Source organism: Dromiciops gliroides, chromosome 5 (assembly GCF_019393635.1).
Source record: "Dromiciops gliroides isolate mDroGli1 chromosome 5, mDroGli1.pri, whole genome shotgun sequence".
Taxonomy (NCBI): domain Eukaryota; kingdom Metazoa; phylum Chordata; class Mammalia; order Microbiotheria; family Microbiotheriidae; genus Dromiciops; species Dromiciops gliroides.
In genome coordinates, this window is record NC_057865.1 from 212,125,858 (window position 1) to 212,143,681 (window position 17,824).

The window sequence follows — 17,824 nt, forward strand, 5'->3', positions numbered from 1 at the left end:
TGTTTCAATCATTCTGTAGAACAACTTAGAATTTTGCTTAAAGGGCACACATACCCTTTGAACCAAGCAATACCACTACTAATTCTATTTCCAAAGATGATTAGGGTAAAACCCTATGTTCTAAAATGTTTATTGTAGTTCTCTTCACGGTGCCAAAGAACTGGAAATTGTGGGGATGTCTGTCAATTGGGGAAAAGCTGAACAAGTTGGGTGCTTTGGGAAGGGTGAAGGAAGGGAGGGCAGAGTGGGGGAGGGAGCAGTAAAAGGCAAAACACTTTTGAGGAAGGTGAAGATTTTCTGCATAACTGCACATGTATGACATATTGAATTGCTTGATTTCATAGGGAGGAAGAAAAATTTAGAACACAGAATTAGCTCAAAGACCTTAATCTCAACAGAGTGTGCTCAAGGAGGGAATAACATACATGCCCAATTGGGAGGAGTAATCTCTTTAACCCTACAGGAAATTAGGAGGGGAAGAAGATAAGGAGGGAAGGGTGAAAGAAGGGAGTGCAGATTGAGGGAGGGGGTAGTCAGAAGCAAAACACTTCTGAGGAGAAATAGGGTAAAAGAAGATAGAAAATAGAGTAAATATCATGCAAAGGGAATAGGATGGAGGGAAATTGTTATGATGATTGACTACAATGGCAAAACTTATGGTAACTACTTTGCTTGGCTATTGTGGAGAAAATTCTTTGTCAAGTTTAAGGTACTATATAAAAGTTATGGATGAAAAACCTGGGAAGACCTACATGAACTGAAACAGAGTGAAATGTACTGTATACAAAATAACAGCAATAATGTAAGATGAAAAAAATTAAAAAAAAATTTTTTTTAAATAGTGTAAGATGATCTGCTGGGAAGCACATGGTTATTTTTAGCAATGCAATGATCCAATATAACTCTGAAGAACTTATGAAAATTGCAATCCATATACAGAGAAAGAACTGATGGTATCTGAAAACAGATTGAAGCATACACACACACACACACACACACACACACACACACACACACACACACACACACACACTTTTTTTTTGGTCAGTTCCTTAATCTGAAGTTTGGTTTTTATCTGTTTTCTCTCACAACCTAGCTAATGTGGAGATGGTTTCCATGACTACTCATGTATAACTTATATTGAATTGCCTGAGTTCTTGGGGTTTGGGGGCATTGGAAGGGAGGGAGGAAGAGAAGTTGGAAAACAAAGTTTTAAAAAATTGATGTCAAAATTTGTCTTTACATGTAATTTGGAAAATAAAATTTTAAACAGAGAGAACAAAAGAGTCTGCAGGTTCAAGAAAATAATACAAAGTAACCACAATTTAGATGGAAAAATGAATGACACACCAAAAAATTAAAAGCAAATATAACAAAATTTAAAAGATCAAGTAGAACTCAAATGGAGAGGTATGAAAAGATGCTCCCAACCTACCTTTTCATGGGGGTGGGAGATACAAAAGTGTCACACATGTATATGTTTTTGGACTTTCTCTTTATATTAATGAGTTATACTGACTCTTTTTTTTTCCCCTTTTATATAAAAATACATTAGATAGCTCTCATGGAAGGGAAGAAGGAAGGATACATAGGGCATCACAGTGATGTAAGAAACAGAAAACATAAATAAATTTTTTAAATTAGTCATTATTTCTTAAATTTAATGAATAAATGAATGTAAAGACTTTTATTAAGTACATATTATGTACAAAAATCACTTGTGGTTTGTCAGACAGACCCTGATCCCGGGTATGAACTACAAAATAGTCTCCTGTTTCCTCCTCCTCCTCCTCCTTCTTCTTCTTTTTTTGCAGGGCAATGAGGGTTAAGTGACCTGCCCAGGGTCACACAGCTAGTACGTGTCAAGTGTCTGAGGCCAGATTTGAACTCTGGTCCTCCTGAATCCAGGGTTGGTGCTTTATCCACTGTGCAACCTAGCTGTCCCCCACCTTCTTTATTATATATTTGCTTTACCCCAAATTAATTAAATATCAATCAAAAAAGAGAAAATTATATACTATCTCAGATTTGGCTAGCTTCCTTTAGTTTCTTCTACTGAAATTGGGCTGGAAGTAAGTCAAATTAATAAGCATCTATTAAAAGCTTACTATGAAACCTATAGGCATTATGCTAAATTCAGTTCACAAGGTGCTTATATTCTAAGTATAGGGCTAACGACTTCATATATATATATATGATTGATATTAAGTAGATATTGTTTTTATTCAGTAATTTTCAATTGTGTTTAACTCTTCATGACCCTACTTGGGGTTTTATTGGCAAAGATACAAGAGTGGTTTGTCATTTCCTTCTTTGGCTCATTTTACATATGAGGAAACTGAGGCAAACATGGTTAAAACACTTGCCCAGGGCCACAGCTAGTACTACTAGTACTAGCTAGAAAGCTAGTAAGTGTCTGAGACCAGATTTTAATTAAAAGATATGAGTCTGATTGATCTCCCCCCACCCCCTCACCGTGGGGCAATGAGGGTTAAATGACTTGTCCAGGGTCACACAGCTAGTAAGTATCAAGTGTCTGAGGCTGGATTTGAAATCAGGTCCTCCTGAATCCAGGAACAGTACTTTATCCAATACACCACCTACCTGCAGCTAGATATGAGTCTTCTTGATTCGAGACATGGCACTCTATCCACCGTGCCACCTGGCAGCCCAAAACTATATCAAAGTATAAACAAGGTAATTATAGAGGGAAAAACACTAGTAGCTAAGGTAGAAAAGTAACTAGTAGAAAAGGTTCCTTATAGAAGGTGGCACTTTAAGTCTTGAAGGAAACAGATTTACAAAAGAGGGAGGTGGGACAGCAAGAACATTCTAGCTATGGAGAAAGCCATTGTAGAAAGGCATGGAGAGGGCAGCTAGGTGGTGCAGTGGATAAAGCATTGGCCTTGGACTCAGGAGGACCTGAGTTCATATCCGGCCTCAGACACTTGACACTAGCTGTGTGACCCTAGGCAAATTACTTAACCCTCATTGCCCTGGGGGAAAAAAATAAAGCATGGAGATTGGAGATTAAATATCTTGTAAGGAAAAAGAAAGTATGTTAGCATGGCTGGACTGTTTAATGCTTACAGATAAGACTGGAAAGGTATGAAAATGCTAAATTGTCACGAACTTTTTTTTTTTTTTTTTAGTGAGGCAATTGGGGTTAAGTGACTTGCCCAGGGTCACACAGCTAGTTAAGTGTAAAGTGTCTGAGGCCGTATTTGAACTCAGGTACTCCTGACTCCATGGCCAGTGCTCTATCCACTGCACCACCTAGCTGCCCCCTGTCATGAACTTTTAAAGCCAAACAGTTTATATTTCATCCTAGATTTAATAGTAATAAGCACAGGAGTTTATTGGGGTGGGTGGGTAGGGTGATCAGACATGGTCAGACCAGACAGAGCTTTAGGAAAAATCACTTTAGCACTATTTGGAAGATGGGTTTGAGTGAGTAGACGAGTCAGGGTAACCAATTACACTTTTGAGCTTTAGGGAACCTTGATCCTTCCCCAGATATGTCCATTCCCCTTTAGGCCAGCTCAAGTAGGAAAATCCAAGTGGATGAAGAATGTAGTTATCCCAAGATCCAGGAAGTGACAGCACCCTCAATACCTTCAACCCCTGTAGCCAGCATCAGGGAAGCAACTCTTGTGGAGAAGGGGCCAATCACCCCCAGCAATTACCAATTACCACCTAAGGGACAGGCAAGCCAGGATCCCTGAATCAACAAGGCACCCAGGAAGTGGTATGTGCCAGGAAAATGAAACCATTACTCACACCCCTGTCTCCTCCTCAGATCTTGTTGGATATAGCCCAGGAGCCTGAATCCAAGAGCCTTAGGAATAGCAGTAACCTCCCAGAACATAGGCCTTGCTTTCAGTCAGCAGTCCCCAGCCCCAGCCATAACAAATATTTATATAGTATTTAGTATGTGCCAGGCACATACAGTTATAATCTCATTGATTCTTACAACAAGACTGGAAAATAGGTGCTATAAAAAAGGGGGAGGGGAATTACTATTTCACTCCTCCAGGTAAGAGGTTATAGGGGCCTGAAGTAATAAATTCTTGATTGAATGACTGACAGTAGAGAATAGGGTCTATGTACAAAGATACTGTGGAGAAACAACAAGGTTTAACTACTGATTAGCAATGTGGGGTAAGTAAGGGGGAAGGGCCAAGTATGATACTGATATTGTAAATATTAAGGAATAGAAGGATAATAATATAACATAAGAGGAAATGTTATTATATTATATATAATTAATATTATAATAGAGAAGTTCAGAAGAGGGATGAGTTGGTAGGAAAGATAATGTGTTCTGTTTTGGATATGAGTTTTAGAGGCACAACAAAGGCAAAAAGGAGAAAAAGATGGGTAAAAGGTAGATGAGCTTTCTGTAGTGGCATATATATATATATATATATATTCATTTATCAATCAATTCATCTATAGTCAATCATTTCTTTACTTTGTGTCACCAAATGTGAATTAAACTGGGCAGAATATCACAGATTCTAAGATTCTAAATAAAAATAAAATGTATAGTTGCCTGGCAAAGAAAACAATTATAGGATTAGAGTTGGAACTTAGTAGTTACTATTTATTCTTACCCCTTTCTAACAATTAAGAGAGACAATGTTGGAATAAAAGATAGAGGGAAACTACTAGAGTCAAGAAAATTTAGGTTCAAGTCCTGCCTCTCAAACTTACTAATTGTATAACATTGGATAAATCCCTTAATCTCTTAGTATCTCCCCACCATGTCCCACAAACTTTCTATGACTATAAATTGCAGAGAAGGTATTTCTCTGCATTAGTAGAACAAATTGTTCACTGGAAGCTCCCTATATGAATGAAATCATAGGTCAGATTAAAAGACAATGAAAAAAGATATGCCTTGTATAGGACTGGGGCAGACTTCATACTTAAGCTCTTATCATCTTGATTCCTGTCTAGAATTCTTTGAGGTCTTTTGGTTGTCTTCAAATACAAAATTTAAATTTGTTTCTAATTTATAATTTAACAATACAGTCAAATTTGCACCATATCATCGAGAAAACCATTACACTATGCCTATTTGTCTACATGTGACTAGATTGGACTGAATTTTAGAATGAATTACCTTAGTACTAACACCAGCTCAGAAATTCCAAAGTTCTAAATGCAAGGGTTAACTCTACATAGGCTCCAATTCCACTTTGCAAATTCAAGAAAAGCTTTGCTATCACTTAAATCAGTGCTTCTTTTAAATGCTGCAAAACAGACTGATTCTGACCTCAAACAGCATTTCTACACACTGGGACATACACACACTGAATACAAAGGTCTTTTGAATACAAAGGTGTCTTGTGTAAATCCTAGTGTCCACCTGCATAGCATATGTCTGAAAATGGAAAAATTTGGCATACTCTACTGAAAAGAAACAAATAGTCATTTGGACTTACTAATACCTTACATCCTCCTGAGCATTGCAAAAAAACCCCTGAAATTTTCTTGGTGAAGGAATATTCCTGATCCATCTTTGTCAAAGTTGGGAGGCCTCAACCATAATCTCACCAATTTATATGAGTGTTTATATGAGCTGTCCATGGGGAAGAGGAGGACTTTTTCATACCATCAAAACAGGCACATCTGATATAAAAACTGATTTTTATTGCAACATAACTCCTAGAAAAACCCAAGTTAACCTATTAAAAGATAAACTGGGAAAATATGCCCAAAAGGAAATGATTAAGGTCAAGGTTGATCAGATGTTGTCATGAAAGATTAAATTGAGTGACAAAGATTAATGCTACTAATTTGTATTTATATAATAGCTTCCATCTTAAAGTATTTTTAAAACTACATAGATATTTTGTAATCTTCATGTGGAAATGTAAGAAAGTCAACTATAGTAAATATTGAGAGATTTCACTACTCTTTTAAGACTGTCAACTGTCTAGCCAGTTTGGTTGGAACAACTATGTATTACATCAAGCAAGGACTACTGGAATTGGGTATCAAATCCAGGAAAAGTACATATTAGTATAAAGACATATTATTTGTTGAGCTTATAAAAGGAATCTGATCCATGTAGCTCTGCAGAAAGATTCCCTAAGATCTTTTGTTTGTTTGTTTGTTTGTTTTTTTCAGGGCAATGAGGGTTAAGTGACTTGCCCAAGGTCACACAGCTGGTAAGTGTCAAGTGTCTTAGGCCAGATTTGAACTCAGGTCCTCCTGAATCCAGGGCCAGTGCTTTATCCACTGCACCACCTAGCTGCCCCCTCCCTAGGATCTTATAGCTGCTAAATAGATCACATGGATTTAGTTAATTTCCCTTGACCAGTAGAAACAAAAAAGGTTAGGTAATATTCCCTGTTTTGTTTTATTTCATGAAGGGAAGATGTTCATTTGGAGACTGGTCCTTTTGCTTTCCCAGAAAATGGACTACAATTAATATCAAATGTGAGGGAAAGTTTTCACTGATGAATTTATGCAGGAGGTAATGGACCATTAGTAATCAATTCACAACAGTAAGTTTAATGACTATAAGGCACATATACATATTTAGTCATTAGAACCATCAAAAACATTCAGTATTTACTACATAGTACAGAGTACTAGGCACTTTAGATGATAAAAAGAAGCATTAAACTTGTTTTGCATGGCCAGTGAAGTGGAAAGGAAGGGAGGATTTAATAGCAGCAAATTTCAGCTCAACATTAATAAAAAGTTCCAAATAATTAGTTATCTCAAAATAGAAAGAATGGGTTGCCTCAGGAAATTCCTCATCATTGATGACAGGGTCTTCTAAGAGAGACTGGATAACCACTTGACAGGGACACTTAAATATTTTAGACCAAGAAATTGACACCTAGAGAAGATAACTGACTTGTGTTGTGAACTAAGGATAGTAATGAGCAGAGCTAGGATTTGTACTAGGACCTTCTAACTTCAGAATCCAGGTGTTCTTTCTGATATGCTACAGAAGAAGATGACCTCTTAGGGCCCTTCTAACTCTTTTATTCTGTAATTAATGTGATAAAAACTGGAAAGGTAAAGTACAGCTGGATGGTGGTGTTAAGGGCTAAAATTCTAGCTAAACTGTCTAAAATATCTAATGAGTGGTCGCCAATAAATTATAAGCTTTAGCAAGAGTTAGACTTTTAAGCATTTATTAAGGAGAATAAGAATTTGGTAAAGAGAGAGAAAAAGGCCTAGATTTCTATCTATTAAAGGGAGAGCACATTTCTAGCTCCCTTCTCCACCAGAGTCCAGAGGAAAAAAAAAAGCGAGCCTGAGCGCCAGTCTCTTCCTTCCTCCTCCCACTAGTCCGCGTCACTTCCTGAAGCCTGGTCTTGCCCTCAAAGACCTTTGCTTCATGGGCAGAACTCTTCTACAGTAAGTATCCAGCAGGTGGCGTCATTCCAATCGTTACAGTGGGGAGCCCTGAATATCAGGATAAAGAATTTTATTTGATAGGCTACGAACTATATGTAAGAAAGAGCAGTTGGGATGCAGAGTTTGAAAGGTGGAAAGGCTAACAAAAGAAATTAATGGCATAACAGAATTCTGTCACTAAAGCATTGAACTAACGAATCCAAGGATTCAATTCCAGGGATTCAAAACTTTTTGGTAAGAATTTCAAGTGGGGTGGAACCAATATGGCCAAGAGAAGCCAGGAAGTTGCCTGAGCTCTCCCCAGTTTCCCATGGAAACAATGTTAAATCAAGCCTTTAAACAGATTCTGGAGCTACAGAAGCTACAAAAAGATGGAGTGAAATAACCTTCCAGTTTAAGATAACTTAGGACTTCAGAAAAGGTCTGTCTCACTTGGGCAAAAGTAGAGAGCAGTCCAGTGCAGATGGTGTCTGGACAAATCAGTGGGAGGCTCTAAGAACATCACAGATCAGCAAGCAAAGCCTCTTGGTCCTGGCTCAACAGGTTAGAAGCCAGTATTTCTGTTAAAGTCCTCCTTTCTAAAATATATCAGAAACTAAATCAGATTTATAAGAATCCAAGTAATTCCCCAATTGAGAAATTGTCAAAGGATATGAACAGGCAGTTTTCTGATGAAGAAATCAAAGCTGTCTATTGCCATATGAAAAAATGTTCTAAATCACTATTGATTAGAGAAATGCAAATTAAAACATCTCTGAGGTACCACCTGACACCTACCAGATTGACTAATATGACAAAAAAGGAAAGTAATAAATGTTGGAGAAGCTGTGGAAAAATTGGATCACTAATGCATTGTTGGTAGAACTGATCCAACCATTCTGGAAAACAATTTGAAACTATGACCAAAGGGCTATAAAGCTGTGCATACCCTTTGACCCAGCAATACCACTATTAGGTCTTTTTCCCAAAAAGATCATCAAAAAGGGAAAAGGACCCACATGTACAAAAATATTTATAGCTGCTCTTTTTGTGGTGGCAAGGAATTGGAAATTGAGGGGCTGCCCATTAATTGGGGAATGGTTGAACAAGTGGCATATGAATGTAATGGAATACTATTATGCTGTAAGAAATGATGAGCAGGCAGATTTCAGAGAAACCTGGAAGGACTTACATGAACTGATGCTGAGTGAGATGAGCATAACCAGGAGAAAATTGTACACAGTATCAACAACATTGTGTTTTGATCAACTGTTATAGACTTGATTCTTCTCAGCAATACAAAGGTCCAAGATTGTTCCAAGGGACCCATGAAGGAAAATGTTCTCCAAATCCAGAAAAAAAAAGAACTGTGGAATCTAGATGCAGATTGAACCATACTATTTCTATTGTTTTTGTTGTTGTTGTTTTTATTTTGTTTTTTTTTTTCCTTTTTGCTCTGATTCTTCTTTCACAGCATGACTTATGCAGAAATATGTTTAATGTGATTGTACATATATAACCTATTTCAGATTGCTTGCTGTCTTGGGGAGGAGGGAGGGAGAAAAATCGAAACTAGAAATCTTAGAAAAACAAATGTTGCAAACTATGTCTACATGTACCTGGAAAATAAAGAAATGATTTTATGAAAAAAAAGAATTAGTCGAACTGAATCAAAAGAATGAAAAAAAAGAAGAAAATGTAAAATACCTCATTGGAAAAACAACTGACTGGAAAACAGATTCAGAAGAAATAATTTAAGAATTATTGGGGGGGCAGCTAGGTGGCACAGTGGATAAAGCACTGGCCCTGGATTCAGGAAGACCTGAGTTCAAATCTGGCCTCAGAAATTTGACCCTGGGTAAGTCACTTAACCCTCATTGCCCTGGGGGGGAAAAATTACTGAACTACCTGAAATGATCAAAAAAGAGCCTGAACAGCATATTTCAGGAAATTATCAAGGAGAACTGCCCTGATAACATAGAACCAGAGGGTAAAATAGTGATTGAAAGAATCCACAGATCATCTCCTGAAAGAGATCCCAAAAAGAAAACTCCAAAGAATATTGTAGCCAATTTCCAGAATTAGCAGGTGAAGGAGAAAATAATGCAAGTAACCAGAAAGAACCAATTTAAATATTAAGGAACCACAGAAAAGATTACACTGGACCTAGCAGCTTCGATATTATAGGAAAGGAGAGCTTGGAATATAATATTCCAGAAGGCAAAAGAGCCTGATTGCAAACAAGAATTACCTAGCTAGGTGGCACAGTGGATAAAGCACCAGCCCTGGATTCAGGAAGACCTGAGTTCAAAAATCTGGCCTCAGACACACTTGTGTGACCCTGGGCAAGTCACTTAACCCCCATTGCCCTGCCAAAAAAAAGAATTAACTACCCAGCAAAACTGAGCATAATCTTTAATCTTTTCAGGGGAAAATGGACAGTCAATGAAATATGGGACTTTCAAATTTTCCTGATGAAAAGACCAGAGAAAACAGAAAATCTGATCTTCAAATACAAGACTCAAAAGAAGCATAAAAAGTTAAACAGGAAAAAAACAAACATATATGCTATTCAATAAGGTTAAACTGTTTACATCCCTACTTGGGAAGATAATACTTGTAACTCTTGAGAACTATATCTCTATAAGTGGAGTTAAAAAGAGTATACATAGACACATGTGTGGGTATAACTTGACTTTGATATGATGATATAAAAAATAAGTTAAGGGGGGGCATCTAGGTGGCACAGTGGATAGAGCACTGGCCCTGGAGTCAGGAGTACCTGTGTTCAAATTCGGCTTCAGACACTTAACACTTACTAGCTGTGTGACCCTGGGCAAGTCACTTAACCCCAATTGCCTCACTAAAAAAAATAAAAAAAATAATTAAAAAAAATAAGTTAAGGGGTGAAAAAAAGGATTGTAGTGGGACAAGAGGAAAGGAAAAGGAAGAATAGGGTAAATTACAACCCATGAAGATCTATTACAGTAGAGGGAAAGAAGGGAGGGGGTGAGCATTGTTTGAACCTTACTCTCATTGGATTTGGCTCAAAGAAGGAATGACATACACTCTCGGTATAGAAATTTATCTTACCCTGTAGGGAAGTAGAAGGGGGAAGGGGAAAAAGGGGAGGTGGGCACTGGTAGAAGGAATGGTAAAAGTAGGAGGAGAAAGAGGAAAGAAGGAATGGGGTCTGAAAGAAGGGAGGGCAGATTGAGCAAGGTGGTGGTCAGAAGTAAAACACTGGTGAGGAAGGGCAGGATGAAATGATAGAGAAAAGTATAAACAAGGGGGAAAATAGGATGGACGGAAATCCACATTTAGTAATCATAACTGTGAATGTGAATAGGAAGGACTCTCCCATAAAATGGAAGCAGATAGCAGAGTGGATTAAAAACCTGAATCCTACAATATGATGTTTTTAAGAAACACTTTTGAAGCAGAAAGATACACACAGAGTAAAGGTAAAAGGCTGGAGCAAAATATATTATGCTTCAGCTGAAATAAAAAAAAACACAACAAAAAACCCTAAAACAAAAAACAGGGGTAGCAATCCTTACCTCAGACAAATCAAAAGTAAAAACAGGTGAATAGAATTTTTTAAAAGTTAGATATGATAGACCTCTGGAAAAAACTGAATGGCCCCTACACAAAAATTGACCATGAATTAGGGCATAAAAAAACCTCACAGCTAAAGGCAGAAATAGTACATATATCCTTTTCAGATCATGATGAAATAAAAATATTAGGAATACTTTCAGCATAATTGACCACAATAATAACAAAAGTGACAGAAATCATGTTTATCTCAATAGATGTAGAGATTAGATATAGTTATTATTTTTTTTTACACATTACACACTTCTCAGGAATTTCCTAGGATTTCCTGGTTACTGAGTCTATTGCCTCTCCATCTTTCTGTATGATATATTCTCTAAGCTTAACATCATATGATGTACAAAAAGTTATAGTTTTGTCTCCTCCTTGCCTGTTCTAATTCCTTTAATTCCTTTTTCTCCTCTTATTGATAAAGCTAACATTTCTAGTACAATATTGAATAATAGTAGTGATAATGGACATGCTTGTTTCATCCCTGATCTTATCGGGAATGCTTCTACTTTATCCCCATTACAGATAATGCTTGATGGTGGTTTTAGATTGATACTCCAATTATTCCTATGCTCTCATGTTTTTAATAGCAATTGGTGCTGTTTTTTGACAAAAATAGATCTAAAACCACCATGGTCAAAGGATATGAACAGTTTTCAGATGAAAACAAAGCTATCTATTGTCACATAAAATGTTCTAAATAACTATTGATTAGAGAAATGAAAATTAAAACAACTCTGGGGTACCACCTCACATCTATCAGGTTGATTAATATGACAAAAAAGAAAGATGATAAATGTTATAGAAAATGTGAGGAAAATGGAATACTAGTTCATTACTGGTGGAGTTGTAAATTTATCCAACCATTTTGGAGAGCAATTTGGAACTATGGCCCAATGTCTACCAAACTGTGTATACCCTTTGATCCAGCAATACCAATATTAGGTCTGTATCTCAAAGAAATCATAAAAAGGGAAAATGACTCACGTGTAGAAAAATATTTATAGCACCTATTTTTGTAGTGGCAAAGATTTGGAAATTGAGGTGATCCCCATCATTTGGGCAATGGCTGAACAAGTTTTGGTATATGAATATAATGGAATATTATTGTGCTACTAGAAAAGAGCAGGCTGGTCTCAGAAAAACTTGGAAAGACTTACATAAACTAATGCTGAGTAAAGTGAGCAGAACTTGGAGAACATTGAACACAGTAACAGAAACATTGATCAACTGTGACAGAATTAGCTCTTCTCAGCAATACAATAATCGAAGATAATTCCAGAAGTTGGAAAATGATACCCACATCCAGAGAAAGAACTATGAAGTCTGAATGCAGATTGAGGAATACTGTTTACCCTTTTTTTTTCTTTCTCATGTTTTTGTTTTTCGTTAGTTCTGATTCTTCTTTTACAACATGACTAATTTGGAAATGTGTTTAACATGATTGTACATGTATAACCTATATCAGATTACTTGTTGTCTTGGGGGAAGGGAGGGAGAAAAATTTGGAACTCAAAAATCTTATATAAAAATGAATGTTGAAAATTATTATATGTAATTGAAAAATATTATTAAGTAAAAGAAAAATAATTTTAGTCTAATTTTACCTATCAGGAACCACAAGATTATATATTTTTAATTGGAAGAGACCTTAAAGGCTATATTATCCAATTATCTAATTTTATAGATGAAAGGACTAAGATGCAGGGAAGTTAAATGACATGTCCAAGGTCACAGGAGGAATTTGAACTCAAATCCTTTGACTTTTACATTTATTGGAGTCATAGGAAACTAAACTTGATTCAATTAGATTTGTTTAACAACAAGGTTAAGTGAATGGAGGTTCTATCTAATTTTGTCCCCCCCCCCCCAGAAGTCTTCTCCCTTAGATATCATACCTATTACCACAATTTAAACTATCACCTTAATGTGTTTTTTTAGTTTTTATTTTCTTATTTATTTAGAATTTAATTTTTCCAAATTACATGCAAAAACTAATTTTGACATCAATTTTTTAAAACTTTGTGTTCCAAATTCTCTTCATCTCTCCCTTCACCCCACCCCCACCAAGAACTTAAGCAATTCAGTATAAGTTATACATGAGTAGTCATGCAAAACATCTCCACGTTAGCCAGGCTGTGAAAGAAAACAGACAGAAACATAACTTCAGATTGAGGAACTATCAAAAAATAATATGTTTCAATCTGTTTTCAGATACTATCAGTTCTTTCTCTGTAGATGGATTGCAATTTGCCTAAGTCTTTCAGAGTTATCTTGGATCATTGCACTGTTGAAAATAACCAAGTCATTCACAGTAGATCATCTTATACTATTGCTGTTATTTTGTATAGAGTACATTTCACTCTGCATCAGTTCATGTAGGTCTTTCCAGGTTTTTCTGATAGCATCCTGCTCATCATTTTTTGTTTTTGTTTCTGATAAACTAACAACAAAAACAACAACAAAATCCTGTTTCAATCTGTATTCAAATACCATCAGTTCCCTCTGTCTAGATGGACTACATTTTTTATAAGACCTCTGGAGTTGTCTTGGATCATTGCATTGCTGGAAACAACCGAGTAAGTCACAGCATATCATCTCACAATACTACTGTTATTTTGTATATAGTAGATTTCACTTTGTATCAGCTCATGCAGGTTCCTCAAGGTCTTTCTGATAGTATCCTGCTCATCATTTTCTTTATAGTAAACTACATTTATATAGTAGTTTAAAGAGAGAGTTCCTTATAATGAACCCATGAGGTTGATTATTGGAACAGTAACAGATAACTTTTATATAGTACCTTAAACTTGACAAAGAATGTTCTTAACAATAGCCCAGCAAAGCAAGTACCATCATAATCATCAATCATCATCCATCAATCCTCATCTTCATTCAATCCTCATCATCATAAATCAGTTCTCATTATCAATCAGTCCTCATCAATCAATACTCATCATCTTCCTCCAATCATCAATCCACCATCATCATAATCTTACATTATTCTTGCCTGTGCTTTAAAATCTTTTTCACAATTATATTGTTAACTGTTTCCCTCCATCCTATATAGTACCGTATAGCTGAGTAAGAATTTTCTTCACAATAGCTCAGCAAAGTACCACACGTTTTATCATTATCAATCAATCTTCATCCATCAATCCTCATCCTCCTCAGTCATCAATCAATCCTCATCTTCATCCAATCATCATCAATCAATCCATCAATTATCATCCCCATCATCATCATCACCATCATCTTAAATTACTCTTACTTCTGCTTCAAAATGTTTTTCAGTTACTATTATTCACTGTTTCCATTCATCCTATTCCCTCCCCATGATATTTACTCTATCTTCTGTCTTCTTTCACCCTATCCCTCCTCAAAAGTGTTTTGCTTCTGACTGCTCCCTCCCCCACTCTGCCTTCCCTTCTTTCACCCCTCCCTTCTTATCCTCTTCCCCTCCTACTTTCCTGCAAGGTTAGATAGATTACTCCACCCAATTGAGTGTGTATGTTATTCCCTGCTTGAGCCAACTCTGATGAGATTAAGGTCTTTGAACTAATTCTGATGAGTATAAGGTTCATCCACTTTCCCACTCCTCCCTACTCCATAAACCCTTTCCTTCGAGGGGCAACATTGTACCCTAGTTATTCCATTATTTTTTCCACCAAAAATACCAGTCAGGTTCTTGGTTATCTCCCCCTTTCCTTGCATGGCAAAGTTCCCAAACTGAAGGTCTCCTGCAGTTAGAAACCATAGGGTTTTTTTCTTCACCATATTCATCTTCTTGCTTCTCTTCTGAAGCAAACTCTTCTGAATTTGTTGTTGTTCAGTTGTTTCCAGTCATGTCCAACTCCTTGTAACCCCGTTTTGGTTTGGTTTTTTTTGGTGCAAAGTACTAGAGTGGCTTACCATTTCCTTCTCAAGCTCATTTTATGGATGAGGAAACTGAGGTAAATGGGTTAAATGACTTGCCCAAGGTCACAGAGCTAGTAAGTGCTTGACACTGTTTTTGAAATCAGGAAAAGGAATATGGCACTCTATTCAGGACAACCTCTCTATCCACTGTACCACCTAGCTGCCCCATAATGCCTTAGGTATTTAAAGGCAATTTCTATGAAATGATACAACAGGGTAAAGGATGCAAAGGAACAGAATGAAAAAGGATTATAAAACAGTTTGCAAAACTGTTATAGTTTAATATTAATTCCAATAGCAGCTATAAGGCACTTACCACTTTTGTTAGCTTCCTTTGTTTCTTATATCCTCTGTCTTTTTTAAATAGTATTTTATTTTATCATTTCCGATTACAGGTAAAGATAGTTTTCAACATTCATTTTTGTAAGATTTTGAGTTCCAAATTTTTCTCCCTCTATCCTTTCCCCCTCCCTTCCCCAAGAAAGCAAGCAATCTGATATAGGTAATAACATGTACAATCATGATAAACATTTCCACATTAGTCATGTTATGAAAGAAGAATCAGAACAAAAGGGGAAAACCACAAAGAAGAATAAACAAACAAAAAAAAACAACAACAACAAAGGTAAAAATGGTATGCTTTGATCTGCATTCAGACACCATACTCTTTTTTCTGGATTTGGAGACCTTTTTCCATCATGAGTCCTTTGGCATTGTCTTGGATCATTGCATTTCTGAGAAGAGCTAAGTCTATCACAATTAATCATTACATAATGTTGCTTTTACTGTGTACAATGTTCTCCTGGTTCTGCTCACTTTACTCAGCATCAGTCCATTTAAGTCTTTCCAGGTTTTTCTGAAATCTTCCTCCTCATTATTTTTCTTTTCTTTTTGAAGTGAGGCAATTGGGGTTAAGTGACTTGTCCAAGCTCACACAGCTAGTAAGTATCAAGTGTCTGAGGCCGGATTTGAACTCAGGTACTCCTGAATCCAGGACCAGTGTTCTATCCACTGCACCACCTAGCTGCCCCTGCTCATTATTTCTTACAGCACAATAGTATTCCATTACATTCATACACTATGATTTGTTCAGCCATTCCCCAATTGATGGGCATTCCCTCAATTTCCAATTCTTTCCTACTACAAAAAGAACTACTATAAATATTTCTGTACATGTGAGTCATTTTTCCTTTTTATGATCTCTTTGGAATATAGATCTAATACTGGTATTATGTTAGATTCTTTTTCAATTAAATTACTTTTTTTTCTTTTTCTTTCTTTTTTTTTTTGTGGTGAGGCAATTGGGGTTAAGTTACTTGCCCAGGGTCACAAAGCTAGTAAGTGTATGAGGTCAGATTTGAACTCAGGCCCTCCTGGATCCAGGGCCGGTGCTTTATCCACTGTGCCACCTAGCTGCCTTCAATTAAATTATTATGATAATTTGGGACCTATTTTTCATTTCTTCCTTTATTGCTGTGGTTATAGCAACCCATTTCAGTAGGCAAGAATCTTACAGGATGAAAAGAAAATATTGGTATACTGTGATCTGTAACAGTGAATAGTACCTAAACTGATGAGATTATAATTCCATTGAAATATACAAGAAGTCTTATAAATCTCAGATTACCAACATGATGAGATACAATGTAGTTTGTAAAATCTAGAAGCAGCATCTGAGAGTATACACTATGGTATAATGGGAATTCCCTGCTGTGCGTCTTACTAGTTATATGACCCTGGCCATAGAACTTCACTTCTATATTTCTCAGGTGCTTTTTTTAAAAATATGAGGGTAAACTAGGGAATTCTTTCCAGTTCAAACATAATGGGATTCTGTGATTTCTATAGCTTGCATAAAAATTAAAGGGAAGGTATATTTTTAAATTAATTCAAATTTATGTTATTAGAAACCAGATATATAAAAATTATTTACGGAAGGCATGATAAAATTGTTGTTTATTACCATTTTTTACTTTGGTCACATAATGAGAAGACAGGACTCACTGGAAAAGAATGAAGGCAAAGGGAGAAGTGGGTGGCAGAGGATGGGATGAATAGACAGTGTCATGGAAGAAACGAATATGAGCTTGGACAAACTTGGGAGATGGTAGAAGAGAGAAATCAAACAAGAATGGATGAATGAACAATAAAATTACCATTTTAATTGATGTGATTTTAAAAGATGGTAAAATAATTCTAATTGAAATAAATATGAAAAAAAAGAGAAGGCTATATATATATATATATATATTTCCATAAAGTTGTCTACTGACCTGACTAATTTTTCTTTGTTCTTCTAAAGCTTCTTGGATTGCCTGAGATACTTTTTCTTGATCTTTATCATGCTCAGCTTTCCATATTTTCCGTTCTTCAGCGTGAATTTTTTCCAAATTTTTTCTTTCTTCTTCTACTTCTTTTAAAATAGCATCCTTCATTGTCTCTTTTTCAATCTTTGAAATAATAATGAAAGTAACAGTATTAAAAACAATGATCAAAGAAGAATTATTCGAAGAAAGTTATTTACTGAACAAGAACATTATCGCAGACTCTCCTCTTTATTCTTATTAGGTTCACATATAGTTTTCGTTTTAAAACTAAAATTATATAATGTGGTAAAAAGTTTTAACAGTCGGTTAGCGATAATGGAGAGACGCCAGTTTTTGAAGGACCACCCTTTTGGGGAGGAGACCGACGGCCATGCATGGGCTACGCACGTCATTCCGGCTAAGCACTCCACTTCTGGGGTGAGAGCTTAAAAGGCAAGGAGAGAATGGAAGTGGGATCTCTTTCCTGCTCTCCTGGTCCGAGGACTGGCCCGACACACAGAGTTGGACGAAGCCCAGCTCGCCATTAGCAGCACGTGCCTGATGCAGCTCTCCTCCCCAAAGGTGGCCTTGGGTTTTTGGTGAGTTTTATATGGAATATAGACTAA

At 36.4% G+C, this 17,824-nt stretch overlaps 1 protein-coding gene across 3 annotated transcripts in view; it reads right to left on the reverse strand.

The window, feature by feature from the left end:
• Window positions 1–17,824, reverse strand: part of CCDC91 (coiled-coil domain containing 91) — a 427,400-nt gene that overhangs the window by 127,843 nt on the left and 281,733 nt on the right. For all 3 annotated transcript variants that reach the window (XM_043966436.1, XM_043966437.1, XM_043966438.1), the window contains exon 11: window positions 17,166–17,342. In XM_043966436.1, the coding sequence (XP_043822371.1) occupies window positions 17,166–17,342 (177 nt within the window). The remainder of the gene's footprint in view (window positions 1–17,165; window positions 17,343–17,824) is intronic.